Here is a 14,705-nt window from a genome sequence, read left to right as displayed (position 1 = left end):
ATCCTTTGGTTTACGCTCATGAACGTAACATTTCCACAACATAACCTTTCCAATTTAATTGTATCCAGGACCAATTCAGATCTAATCCCTTTTTATATACTATACCAAATGACATTAAATGCATGTATTCTTATTTGTACAAACGATGGTCAGATTTAAAAAGGAATGCAATATAATTGGTTAACCCATTTAGTGGTGACCGGATACTGTGATACTGATGACGTGTTCACCTTTAGGTCTGTGTCCAATGATAAAAACCAAGTACCATGAATACCCCACGCTCAATATGAACAGCTCCTCAACGTGCATCAGGTTTTCATAATCCCCTCGTTGAGACAAATGTCGGAGACCTTTTTTTGCAGCCGTTCTCGGCGCGTAGAGCGATAAGTGCACAACCTCACACAACCGCCTACTCTTGAGGCTCTTGTGTCCTTGTAATGGCGGGAAAGACGTCACCTAAAACCTTATCGAGGGGCCGGTGAAAAGCAGAGAAATACTCACCAGGCCCCCTGTGGGTCATAACTGCACGTCTTGTCTGCATCAAGCATCGTCTGCCTTTTTCACAGAGGATATTTGGACTTATCCTAGTAAGATAATAACATTATCAATGGCTTTGTTTTATTCCAGTGGCCCAGATAACCGTGACAGCGGGACACTAAATTGGCATAAACAATACCTGGACCTTTGAGACGGGAGCATGCCGCTAAATGGAATTCAGCTGCCATTCGTTGTTATTATTTGCACCTACGCTTTTCCTTCTGTGACATGTCAAAGACAAATTGAATAAAAGGGTCTATTGGTTGCCTGAGGGGGCATCCCGTCCCCCTTGTTATCCATGTTCCAGGGCATGGTCACCTTGTCTCAGGATCTAATCGTTAGTCATTAGAGGCGCTTGAGACCCCGGTGGGGAGGCTCTGCACCAGGCTCCTCTCAAAGACACCAAGGGGATTTATTGCTAAGTACGAGTACATCATCCGTTGTTTCAACGTTGGCTATCGTGTCTTTCTGAAAAGGACCTACTATGCTTTATTCGAGCAGCCTTGAATACAAGGGATTTCCGTTCACATCAATTTTTCTTGTTTTTACTTTTGGCAACTAATTGAACTACAAAAAAAATATTTTCTGATAAAAAAAAAGATAATTGTATTATAATGAATGGCTAGCACACTTGAAGCATTCACTTAGCTCTCTTTAAACAAGGAGATATTTTTTTCTTTGTTCGACTCACAATAATGTTGTTGTAATTTAATAAGATAGGAATTGCTCGTAAGAGCAGACGTGGACACTAAAACATCTCGATACCACATACTTTACTTACCATTCATTTAAAAATAAAAAGTGTTGAACAAAAACACAACTGCCAACAACCTGTTTTTATTATCTTCTAGTTTAACAAATGAAGGGGCTCCACTCACATTGGATGATACCGAGTCTGAAGGCACCAGTCACTTGTTTATTTTTGTCCTTGATTTGCATCCCCAGAAGTCTTACTTCCTCTTCAAATGGAATTAAAAAATGTTCTCCCAACTTTCCTTCGCTAGGGGACACGTGGGCGTTATACTGAGTCCTATTTCAAGCTTTCTTTATTAACATTCCTGGCATTAACAACGCAGGCGAAGAACAAGTTGGGTTTCAAAGAATGGTTCTTGGCTGCAGGGAGGTAAAATCAGTCATCTTGACTTTATTAAAAAAACTTCTTTAAAACTATGCGCAGCGGCCTGAGAAGTGGTTGATTGATTTTTTAAGTAAAGCCGCTTCCCGCGGCAAAATAAATGATTTATGTGCATTTGGGTGTCTCTCGGGTATCTTCATTTACAGATCGGATGGGAACTGGGTTTTGCTCTACTTTTTGTCGGTGATGGAGGCTCCGTTTTCACGTAGGCAGCACACCGCAAGAGAAGACCTCCCACACTCCTGTGCCTGCCGAGAAGCTGAGTCATCCAGCACTGACAGAATAGATGTGGTGGCCCGAGAAGGAAGCCCGGCCACGTCGTAGGCTACCGCTGGCCTCGCTTCCTCACCGCCTCCCACCGCCGACGTCGCTAGATAAAGAAGCATTGGGGCGAACGCGAAAGAGACGACGCCGACCTTTACGGGGGGAAATGTTTTTTGTGTGAGGTCGAGCTCTGTGTCTAAGTCCAATGACTTTGGCTGTGGACGGTTTTGGCTCCTCAGCTTTCCTAACGAAACAATTGGCCATGGCCGGATGGGATCCAGGCCTGTGTTGCTTTGGGATTAGAACTCAAAGGCCCTATCATGTCCACTTGTTTCCCAACACAAACACCACTTTGCGCCCTTTGTCATCACTTTGCTTAACGAGCCCCTCGGTTGAGGAATTAAATTGGAGGGCTTACAGATCATTAGCAAGCATTAAAAAACATCCACGGCTTTCCTACAGATTAAGCGAAACATGTGGCACTTGATAGCTTCGCATTCACAGCAGCAGATGGCCACTCGTGATCTCTGCTAGATTCATATCCAAACTGATAAGATGGGAGAAGATTTCATACAATGAATGCAAACTTAACTTAGCTCAAGTTAACTACGCCGTTAGCTATTTAACCTTTCAAAGGCCAATGGAGCTTACATTAGTTTGCTCTGCCAATATAAGCTAAATATTGACAAAAAGAATCAAATGAAACATCTCATATGTTAAACTTTCAATGAATACAATGTCACATTCAGGCAGAGTCGGTCATCCAAAATGACTTAATAATAAATCATTAAATTATTCCACCGTCATTACAGATACATTAACTGATTATAGACGGTAAAATCTTGGTTGATTGAGATAAATTTAAAAAAGAATCTATAATGCTATATTTGGCTGTTGTGGTTAAATCAGGCATTACATGTTAATTTACATGCAAGGGATAATCATTCAACTGAAAATTACGGTTGTTGTCCTTTTTAATCTGCCGTAAATTTACATCAGCTCTTTACAGTGGATGTTGGACTGAATAGAACTATGAAAAGTGGTGTTCCTGGATCGTCTCCTTTATTTACACAGAAGAAGAGCCCACAAGTCAATGGCAAAGAACAGCATTACAACTATAAGGTTAACGCTAGTTAGCGAAACATTGTAAAAATTTCCATTCAGAATATCCTAACTAACATTTAGGGTCTGCTTAGCAGGCCAATTGTATGTTAGCTAATGTTCTACTCTTTTTTAGCATTTACTTAAACAGGGCTGATAAAGGGGAAACTTTTTCTGGTTCCACAGTGTGACTCAATTGTGTGTTTTTTCAATTTTGTGGCACACAGGAATGTGCTTTATCTGACTTGGTTTCTGTTTTTTCATTGAATTTGTAGACAGAAAAGAATATCACAATGTCAGCTAACGAAGCGCTCAGTCAACAATTAACCCTAACCCCAAAATCATGAATAATAAAAAAAAACACGTGCTGGTGGAGACCACCAAACGTACAACCGCAGGGTCCGCGCTCCACCGCTTTGTAACCCCTTTAACAGCCGGGTCCTCCCCTCCGCACCTCCTCAGTTCAGGCCCGCTCGTTGGGGGAGGAGCCGGCTGGGAGGCCCCGCGCTGTGTTCATGTGTTGTTGTTCGCGAGCGTTTGGCAGCAGCCGTGCGAGCGGCGCAGAGTGACACGATCCGAGGGTGGTCGACCCGGTTCGCCTTCGCGCCTCTTTGGGGGGGCCGGGGAAGACGCTGTAACTTTTTTTTTTTTTTTCTTCCCCTGGTCCGAGTGGGGAAGACTACCGGAGGTTTATTCCCCCCGTGTGTCGCCGTGAGACGCTTGGACATAAGGTCCTCCTTGGTTCGGGTTTGTGTGTGTGTGTGTGTGGTGGTGGCGGGGGGGGGATGCTGGAGCTCCTCTGAGAACAGCACCGTCGCCGAGTCTTTTCTCAGGATTTCCCCCTTTTTTTTGGCGACGAGAAGCCCAAATTTAAACAACCTGCCATTCATTTATTTTCTCCCCCACCACCACCACCACCACCACCCCCCCAAAAATGGTGTTCCTCCGGGTCAGGAAAGGGGAAGTTACGTGACAACACCCAGCACGACGACCAGCGTTACTTTCCCTCCGGTAAGACGGCGCGTCAACTGTCGCTTTAGCGAGGCGCAGCAGAAGGAGACAAAAAAAAAAAACCCACCACAACAACAACAACCAGGGGGGGGGGGGACATGAAGCTGAAACCCCTTCGTGTTCGTAGCTGCTCTCGGGTCGAGGCGTGTGCTTGTGCGGGCGAAGTGAGTGAGTGAGCGGCGAGGCAGCCTTCGAATTGACAAGTTGGCCGACGTCGTGCTAACGTTAACTTACCGGTCATCTTTATCAACTTAGCTAGCCGCGTTAGCCTTTAGCGTCACTTTCCATTGATTTGCTGTGATGTAAAAAAAAAAAAAAAAGCTAACCGGTGTTGCATTGCTAACAATGGCGCTATTAAACGTTGTGCTATGGTATGCAGGAGCTGCCCGGTGAAGTTAAGCTAACGTTAGAGTGGCTAAACTAGCTGTTGCCACTTAACATAGTATGTGTAGTTTTAAAAAATCCACTGGAGGCTCGGTTAGCCTTTTTTTTTAAAGGTGAGTGTTCGTTAGATGATATTTTTATCCGACGTCGTGTGTGCTGTACTTTTAATAAAGTTTTTCTATTCTTTTTTTTTTTCCTTCCCACCCACGTTCACCCCGAGGCATCAGTTTGAGAAGTTGTGATCTGGGCCTTTTTAAACTCAACTGTTTTATTCCCTCCGCAGAGGCCGTCCGCCCCGGGGGGGCTTTTTAAACATCCAGCTGCGGGGATTTGAATCAGCAAATTGATGCATCTCGGGGTGTCTGAGTCCATGAGAGAGTGCGAGTACAATCAAATCAGCACTCGCAGCTCCACACCGATGGAGACCCCTCACAAGAGCAGGACCCCAAAGAAGAGGAAGTGGGAGTCCTTCCCCGGTCGGAACAAATTCTACTGCAATGGGAGGATTATGATGGCCAAGCAGACGGGGGTTTTCTACCTCACCCTTATCCTTATCCTGGTGACTTGTGGACTCTTCTTCACCTTTGAGTAAGTAAGGTCTCTATGTGCCCCCCCATCCCTTCTACTTTTCACACGTGCACAGTGACAATGCGGGTTATGGATTTCATTTCATGGCCATCGGCTGTTGGAGAAGAAGTTTTAGATGTTCGGTCAGTTATGTCACGGCCTTCACTCTGGAGTGGGCGTGTTTCAGAAGCTCTCCTCGGGCTTCAGAGAGATGTCACAACAAATTGGTAGGCGATTTGGCAGACATTTCTGTGTGTTGAAGAGAAAGATAAATCAATATGTAAAGAATGTTTCATGAAGGCGGTGCGTTTGACAGGGGGCGGTTGCTTATGGAAACTTTTGGGTTTCCTGTTTTTTTTAATTTGCTTTCAGTTTTTTCTTCCCTCTGTGTCAGAGGTGCATTGGAGACTGCTTTTTTTATACTTCTCTTTGTTGTCTTGTTAGGCTGACCTTACATGTCGGAAGCACACAAGTATTGTTAAACTCTAACTGACTGACTAGTGTCTAGCAGGTCCAGATGTCCACTAATGGGTTAAATTGACTCATTTTATAGCGACAACGTCCTTTAGGTCTTAAATCGGTCATCCTTGATATATGACTAGAGTTTTAGTCTCTCTGTGGGTGTCTCGTGCACTCCCTTAATCACAGCCTCACTATCCCCCGGAGGTCTCCTCCAGCTCTTTAGCGTCTTCTCATCCAGGATGTCCTAGATTGTCCCACTGCGACTCGGGTGCATGATGTAGCATGTAGACACCGGCCCTGACCTGAGCCCCCGGAGAGTGTACCACGTTTTCTCTCCTCCTCAGACCTCCGTAATCGCTCTGTCATCTATCATCTCAGAATTCCCGTCCACACTAGATAAGAATTCTGCTCCATCGTGAGATTTGTTGCTCAACCGGACCGTCTTTATCAGGCCAAAGTGCTTCAGAGTCAGAGAAGGCTCAATTGGCAAAATATGTGCTGCGGTGCATGGATCCTGTTCTGTGTCTGGACCATAAAGATAGCTCACGCCTAATGATCAGGGAGTCAATCAAAAGCCAGTAAATAATATGCACACAAAGCTTATTCAAACTAAATTGTGTCCACAAATGACTTACTTTTACGGAATTATATGAGGTATGTTTAGGAATGGTTAAACTAAAAGAAAATCTATATCCATTTCTTGACAGAAAAATAGTCCTATTCTTTTTATACTTGGCATATTTTTTTTTTTTTTACTCATGAGACAAAAACAAGACACATGTTTGTTTCTCATACGAGGATTTGCGGCTTTTCCTCATTTTTTTTACTTGTGTATTGAATTCCATTTGGACTGCTCTGAGAAAACAAGACATTTAAAGCTTTCCCACTGGAAACTTTCATATCAAACCATCAGCAGTATTCTGCTTTTCATGCCCAGTGTGTGTGAAGTCCTTCACAGGTCCAATGCTGCACATCTATCAGCAGTGACCTCTGGACCACCTCATCTTTAGGTACATTGTCCCCCTCAGCGGAGATACAGACATAACCTATGACCCAAGGGCAGGCTGCTAAAGAGAGGGCATCCCAGGCTCACACTTGCAGCTCTCTACCATGGAGCAGTTGATGCAAACATTGAAATGAGGGGGGGGGGGGGAGAAACGTACTGCAGTGTCCATGTGAACCTGGATGTTACCCAGCACCCACATGGAGGATGCCAGATGCTTCCTGATGATACCGCTCCCCTGTTCAGATGGCTTGATTTCCCTAAATTGTGGCCTGTCAGTGGAGCCGGGCCCAGTGTGCTGACCTCTGTTGTGGCTACAGGGGACATTTTCAGGGAACACTGTGCAACCACAAAGCTACTTTTCAGCTCAGCACTGTCCTCCCTGTTCAACTGTGTATGCCCCCCGGGCTGACCGGGTCCTCCTGGCTTTCTTCTCCCTCCCACACGCACGCACACACACACACACAGACTCTAGTCCCATCAACTGAAAGGAGACATTTATTGGACAGGGCGATAGTCAGCAGACCTGCACATTGGCTTCTGTTGTCATTAAGTGTAATGCATTTCGATTAGATGTGTTTTTGTAACCCCTCTCGCCGGTTGTCAGCATATTGGAGAACAGCCCCTCATTCTGTTTGTAAGGCCTTCTCCTGTCATTTGAATTGTCGATCTTTCTTTATTGTGGTATTTTGAATTAGATTGTCGTACAATGACGTATGTTCCATATTTCCTTTTAAAGACAATCTTTAGAATGGATGTGTTTGAAGGATGGAGACATGCACAGAAGGTTTCCCAGAGAAGGAGATCTTTCTACATCTCCACGTTTCCTTTCAGCGTGTTGTCTTTGTCCGTCGGAGGGGTGCTCAGCCATGCACAATAAGCTCTGTTAGCGACGGGCAGACACTGGTCTGTTTATTATTCTGAACCCCCCCCCCCCCCCCCCGATGTGTGCTGTTGTTGCACATGTTGCCGTCTCTCTCTTATGACTTGTAAAAAAAGTTCACTCAAGCAGATGTTTTGAAGGGTTCTTGTGTAACGTGATATTGGAATCCGTTAAATTGGAGATGGACCATAAACTGTGATGCAGTCATTAGACTGTGGCCGTACGCTGTGAATTGTGGCTACATGCATGTGGTGTTTTTGTATTACCAGCATTGATATAGTGTGTTCACCCCTAGCATTCTTTGACGCTAGTTGCTCCACATACACACCGATGGGCAGCGAGCTAAGTGCCGAACTGGCAAAGACCTCCAAAGTGTAATGCTTTGCGATAATTCCACAGACGGCGTGTGACCCCCGAGTATGTACTAAGGCGCTTCTACTCTGCGCCGGGCGCCGCATTATTCTCTCGACAGGCCAGAGGGCGAATCAAAAAAACATCAAATGTAACCCATAGAAATGGCCATAGACTGTGGCTTCAACCGGTGAAAAGCCATAAGCTAAGCTCCACAATGCGGAGGAGGGATTGTTATTGTCTGTAAACTCCTATTTCGTAATGATGGACTAATTTATGGCCTTCATACAAGCCTCGTAAAGAACGAGCGCAAGTGTTGCATAACGGTTGAATGAATATATATATAATGTGTGGGTGTTTTCAGACCTTCTGCGTCTAAAACATTTAAAAGTGAGCTGACCTTCTTTACATAATCTCCAGACATGTGAATGTTTTTTTTTTTCTTATAAGTTTACTATTTACAGTCAAGTGATGATGTCATTTTTTTGGGCAACGCCTCCCACAACGGAAGCCTGACGGCAGGAGAGCTGCAACCCTTTTCAGTGATCGAAGAATACGTCGGGCTTTGATCCAACGTCCCTCTTCTTGAGTCTCTTCTAAGTTGTCTCATTCGGTAAAGCGGCCCAGAGGGGAATCCGCTCGTCAGGCCTTATTTTAGAGGAAATTCTTTCTGTGCACAGAGCACAACGAGATGCCAAGGAACCGGTCCTACGGACATTTCAGCCGGAATTGCGACAACGCAGATTTGTCTGATTTGAAGGTTTTGACCTCGCCTACTCAGAGGCTGAGATCGCCTTTCAGATTTCCTGGTCGTTGGTTTGCTGCATGGATCCTCTCCTGAATGCCTCCACATAGTTTGAAGTCCATGGAGAGGGCGGGCTGGCATTTACCTAAGTGGACATTTCTAAGAAAGCTCAATGAGTAATCCACTCGAAATGTAAACAATGTGTTGGGTGTTGTGACTGTTTCTTTTAATGCTGATGTGCCGTGAGGCTTTTGGTCACAGCCCATTTGCACCTGCCTGTTAGGGTTTCAACATGATAGAAGTGCGGTTGCCCGAATGTTTTTCCCTTCATGAGCCTCTTGGAGTGCGTAATACGTGTGTCAACTGAAAAGTCGGTCATTTTGAAAAGAGTGATTCAACTTAACTGTAAAAAGGGTGCCCATAGTGAAAGTTGGATATGAAGAAGGGATAAGGCCGATGTAATTGACTGTACTTTAACTAAGAAGAATGCACAAGAGTATTTCAGCTGGGTGTGTAACATAGATCATGTTTCATTCTGGTTAAGTCCGAGCTCTTCCTTTTGTAGTAGAATGTTTGTTCTTCTCAGTGCAGTGCAGGAGCAGTGCATCTGATGGCTGCGTGCGCAGGAAAAATAGTAGGTTTGTTTAATCGAGAGGCAGACCCGTTACCTACGCCTGTCCAAAACCAGGAAATTCCTTTGTTGCCGTGCGATTCCTCTCTTGGATCCGCTCCAGGCCTTCAGGCAAAGCCAGACCCCCTGTTTGTCACCGCGCCGCTCCGTGCTAGCTCATGGACGCGCTGTGCCAGGAGTCATCGAGTGCCTAGCACGTGTTGGAAGGTTACGCTAACGGAATTTGCTGTCAGATGCAGACGTGACCGATGCGAGCCTCGGGAGGCCGCGCCGTGGCGTGCACTGCACACGTTTGCCTGAGAGGCGGCAGGAAATTAAGATTCCGCCAAGTAGTCCGAGCAGAACTGCGACGATTTATGAAAGCGTGTCATGTTCATTTGTTTCATTGACAAATGACTTGTGCTGCAGCCAAAAGGAGTTTAATGTTTTGCCCTTACCTCCCATTGGAAGAAAGCAAAACTAAATAAAAAGCAAAGCTGAAAAAGCCTCGTATCCGTGTGGCCCGGATGAGTAATGTGACTTTAGAGTGAGAGGCCACGAAGCCAAGTGCCTGAAATGCAATTTTAAAACGAGGTTAAGCCCATTTTAGACACATTTGTGTATTCTGTACTGCATCATTGTTGAGTAATATCTCTCAGGCAAACCATATCGCTCCTCTAGCAGGTACGTGGAAGAATTGCCGTTAACGTTGGGAAACGGGTGTTCTATGTTTTGCAGACCCCCCTTTTCTGCACATCACAGAATATCGATTGCCTTCAAAGCTGTGCGGCAGAAGAAGAAAGTAAACGGCGGCTGGGTTTATCCCATGTGACCCCGCAGTGACGTAGGCAGGCGTCACGTGGATACATCAAGTAGAGATGAAAGTCGCCCCCCCGGCTTAACTCTCGGCTGAGTTAAAACAAAAACAGTTTGGCACCATATGAGGATTTAGTGGGAAATGTGATAACAGTAATCTGGAGGCGATTATTGTTGAGATATATGCACCCTTTGGGAGGCAAATGAGTACGGGAAGCATCGGGAGAACCTATTTCTATTCTTTTAATGTATGTGTCCTAAACAGAGGACAATGGATGGAAGATTTAGAAGTGTGACGGTATGACCATTTTCTTTTTGTTCATTAGGTCTATATTTTAGCTGCTGCTGCATTAATTAATGTTGGAAGTTGGACTTTGCATTCTTGTTCCTTTTCACCAAATGGAGCTCAAGGATCTCGATGCAATAAAAAGACAAGGTAGTACAGTTAAAGCAGTGGTAGTCCAAGTTATTTTTGTTATTATTAGTAGTGCTATTCCAGCAATTAATCTTACCATTTACTCAACAGAGATGTCTATTTGCTGAAATAGTTTTAATAGTTGCACCATGTCTAAATGGAGACTAAATTATATGATATTTAAATAACCTTCCACTATGCGTCATACTAGTCAAGCTGTTCATCGACGGCAGAAGTTTCTGTTCCCAATATCATTCAATCATTTGGGATTCAAATACCAAATATCTTATCAGATGAGTATTGTCTGAGGTTTCGGTGCTCCCGGCTGTACGAGCAGCGATGAAGCAACGGGCACCTCTTGATTTGGGTGCAAAGCAAACATTAGGTTTTGCTTATGTCAACACAATGTGTCTGCTGCCCCTTGCTGTCTGACGGCTTGTAACCATTCTCTGATTAAAGTCCATTAGTTATTTGTGCATTATGCTCCTCTTTGCTCTGCTGAGAAATGCATTCATGTCACTTGCCGATCTATTGGCCATATATCATGATGGCTTTACCCAAGCCTTTTGGCTGTTATCGTTTTATTGTGCTGCCTCCAGATGTCATTAATTCACTCCAACCTTGACAATTTTGTAAATGTGTACCTTTTTTCGGTGAGTATTTATCAAAGAGCAGTCAATGCAGACCTTGAATTCACAGTAGATGTTTGTACTGCTGGCTCATATTGTACAGCTTCCACAGCAGAGTTTCTGTTGGATTCTTTCCCCGGAGATTTCAACAAGCTGGTTTTGAAAGTCATTCCAAGAGGAGTTTATTTTTTTATCTTTTTTTTTTTAATATGATCCCACGGTAACCATAAATAGATTTGTCTGTCTAGAACAATGCATAGTGTAATCACTGCACTGGCTGCATAGAGTACCACTCTTGGTAACGTGTTTTGATTATAGACCATTTCTGGATAAAATCCCAAAATAGTCTCAACAAATCAACAAATTTCTTAGTCGACTCAAATGATTTCAAATGTATCAGGCTGTGTCTGTCTTGTTGAATTTCTTTGTTTCTCGATTTCATCCTTGGAGGCTTCAGCTCACTCATGTGGCTGTTTCCAGGGTAACCACATTCCCTTTGAAAATGTACCATGTCTGATATTGGATAATGTGCCATCTCCATGGCAACAAAGCCCTCAAATTCCCAGTTAAATTTAAGATTTCCTATCAAACTAAATGGGGGAAAAATGAAAATTAACTTTAGTCATGTCCATTTTCCTCCCTGTAAAGATGGCTGCCGAAATTGCTTGTTCTTTTTGCCGAACACGGGCGTCAGGGCGCTCATAAACCGGGCGAGATGTGGCCCACGTGCAGCGCGTCCACGTAGAGGCCGCCTTGTCGCATCAATCCTCCCTTTTCTAACGTCTTCTGTGTTCGGTCTCTGTCACTTTCTGTGACGCATGGCCGCCCTTTCATAATGTCCCTGATGTCCGACGCGTTGCGACACAGCTAAAGACTTCTGCTCTGTCTGCCACTCCATCAACACTCGCCAGATGACAAGTTTTTTTACTTTTGTTTATATTGGAGCGCCAAGTAGGCTACGTAAGTTTATTGTTGGGTGCATTATTCTCCGATATGCCAGAGGGCGTGCAAACACAACGAGGACACGTGTAACCGGGAGTAATGTCCCCAGACTAAAGGTGCAAACTAAGCTCCACAAAACAGAGGAGAGATTATTATCTGGAAACTCCTGTTCATGAGATAATGTAGTGCCTTTTACAAGCCATGTATAGAAAGGAGAGTATTACAAGCAAAGAAATGTTGAACACTTTGATTTGGCTAGCGAAACATTTATTCGAAAGGAGATCCTGTTTCTAAAATATTTCTTTGTATAATTACTGTACATTTAATTTTTTTCCTTTTTTTTCTTCAGCAAGCCATGTCACAGTCATATGACTGCGAGAATATCTTGAGCACAGGCCTCAGGCATTCAGCACTACAGTGAGCATCAACAAGGGTTAATGTTACAGATGTAGTTGCCAGCATTAACTTTGCATGAATACAAGTAATGAAAATGCTAATGTTAAAAAATGTTTAAAAAGGGGGGAATATCACCAACAGGGTGTTTGCGGTGATGATGATGCATTTTTCCTGCACTGATTACACTCCAGACAAGTTATTTCCCCGCACATCTGGAGTATTCCTCTCCTTTCAGCGTTTATTAAAAAATTGTCCTTTCAGCACTTCCTAAACGGTCAGAAAATCTGCTGGAATGTTTTTGTTTTTTGTTTCCTTTCTGCCAGTTAAAGCAAACCGTTCTTTCTTAAACAATTATTATTATTTTTTGGCTTATTTTTTCACCAGCTCTTCTTCATGGTTCATCTCGGAGGGGACATTTGCTCTTTACAATACGATGGACATTCCCTCCTTTTTAATAAGTGCACTAAGCACAAGCTTACATTTGGGTACTATTATAACACCATTTACAGTGCACAATGTACTTTACTATTACTTTTAAAACGTTTTCTTTTTCATTAGATGTTCCTTACTCTCTGACTGTAATACATTACAGGATGCTACGGCTGAAATGTTGTTTTCCTGATGCACAGGAGGTGTGCACCCTCTCTGCCGGGCTTGCATCACATGGGCGTACGCTGTGGCCGAGTCAGCAAATCGTCGTAAATGCCCCAAAACCCATATTTACAACCTCTCCTCATCCGCTGTTACTGAAGGGACCCAAGGGACCCTAAATCTAGTTTTACTTGGTTTATCAGAATAACTGCTGCTGGCACGGATCAGCGGATGTAACTGGCCTCCCAAGGAGTGACCATCTGAAGGCCCGTTTAGATAGGCAGGGGGAGGGAGGCATGACGTCCATCGGCAACATACACGCATTCTTACATTCTACTGTAACACGCATTGCATTTAAACGGTACAGTGGGACATTTTGGGGAAAAAAAGCTTTGGTGCAGCATTTCTGTAACATTAGGGACGCGGCGCAATTGACCTGTGTTGCCTCATTAAGTTTTATTAATGTTGCTGATGATGATGAAGTGTATGCCTGGTTTCTCTGCATTCATTTTTTTTAAATCATGGACCGCAGTCCACATTATCTTCATCCAAGGCAATTCAGCATCTGTGCTTCTCTGCTGCAAGAGTAAATAATGCATTACAGCTGGGTAAATGCAATAACTCGTACAGTCACCATAAGCAGACACTCTGCACTTAAATCCTCAAGACATGGAGACATTTCCAATTAAGCCATAAGTGTTTGATACTGATACTTTTAGCAACCACAAAAAAGAATCAATAACTGTATGATTAACCCAACCGCTTTGCATTTTGCCTTTTTTTTTTTTTAGATGAGTGGATGAACGAGAGCCTTAATGTAAACACATTACGCTATTGGGAGACGTGGCTCAACAGTGTTATTTTTAATTGCACAACAGCGTCCCCGGAAACGTATGGTTCCCGCATGATCATTTAGTTTCCTTTTGTATGGAACGCCATCTCTCTGCTGACCCCAAGCGCAATCCCATGGAGCAGAGATCTAGCAGATGAAACGACTACATGCGATTACGGTATTAACCACCTGCACCGGTAGACGTTTAACGGGATCACGGCACGTTGTCTCAATGGAGCAGATTAAACAACGAGGGGGAGACGCGGACCCTCACGCGTGCCACTCGTCAGCCCCGATGTTTGTCCAATGCTCCCGAGGGTTCCTGCTGTTGGAGCCTTCACTACTGAGCGCGTCACGCGTTCCTGGACGCCGGGCAGTGTCTCTTTGCCATTTGCTCATCTGTCCATCTCTATCCCCCCCCCCCCCCCCCTCCTGTCCGACCAGTTGTCCGTTCCTGGCCCGCCAGCTGACCCCGGTCATCCCAGTCGTCGGAGGCGTGCTGTTCCTGTTCGTGTTGGGGACGCTCCTGAGAACCAGCTTCAGTGACCCGGGGGTGCTGCCCAGGGCCAACCCCGATGAAGCAGCTGACCTGGAGCGGCAAATAGGTAAGTCTCCCTTTTCAATGTTTGTTTTTACTAATTTTAAGTTTTAAACCACCCAATGGGGTTTTCGCCCGACTTCCCTTTACCCCGGTTTCTCCAGGCCCGTCCTCCCGGCCTTTTATTTTAAATACTGTATTAGTCTTTGCGTTTGCATTGTTCTGAGGGAGATCTTTGTTGGTAGACAACCAAATGAGGATCAAGCTTCTGCTGACTCACTCCTGCGTTTAGGCTGAGCTTTGACCAAGTGGCTTTTGTTTTCCATGTATTTTCTTCCTCCGTATCCAAGGGTTACCGCTGTATTTAGTGGGTGGGGGGGGGAGAATCTTGTCTGGATAACTTCTCAATCTAATTTTGTGATGTGAAAGATAAATCTGTTGGTGATGTAACTGACTGGTAGCTCGGCGTGAGTCCGAAAACTGCTGACACAGC

At 44.5% G+C, this 14,705-nt stretch overlaps 1 protein-coding gene across 3 annotated transcripts in view; it reads left to right on the top strand.

The window, feature by feature from the left end:
* Positions 1–3,512: 3,512 nt before the first annotated feature.
* Positions 3,513–14,705, top strand: part of zdhhc14 (zinc finger DHHC-type palmitoyltransferase 14) — a 28,238-nt gene continuing 17,045 nt past the window's right edge. Inside the window, exons 1-3 of one of the 3 annotated variants that reach the window (XM_037485973.2) lie at positions 3,513–4,048; positions 4,716–5,020; positions 14,119–14,279. In XM_037485973.2, the coding sequence (XP_037341870.1) occupies positions 4,779–5,020; positions 14,119–14,279 (403 nt within the window). In that variant the 5' untranslated portion in view covers positions 3,513–4,048; positions 4,716–4,778. Of the gene's footprint in view, positions 4,049–4,078; positions 4,213–4,715; positions 5,021–14,118; positions 14,280–14,705 lie in introns of those variants that run through there. The other 2 variants (XM_037485970.2, XM_037485971.2) reach the window with 2 other exon arrangements.

Source organism: Pungitius pungitius, chromosome 14 (assembly GCF_949316345.1).
Source record: "Pungitius pungitius chromosome 14, fPunPun2.1, whole genome shotgun sequence".
Classification (NCBI taxonomy): domain Eukaryota; kingdom Metazoa; phylum Chordata; class Actinopteri; order Perciformes; family Gasterosteidae; genus Pungitius; species Pungitius pungitius.
The sequence above is the reverse complement of the archived record's forward strand: the minus strand, read 5'-3'. Positions and strand labels throughout refer to the sequence as shown.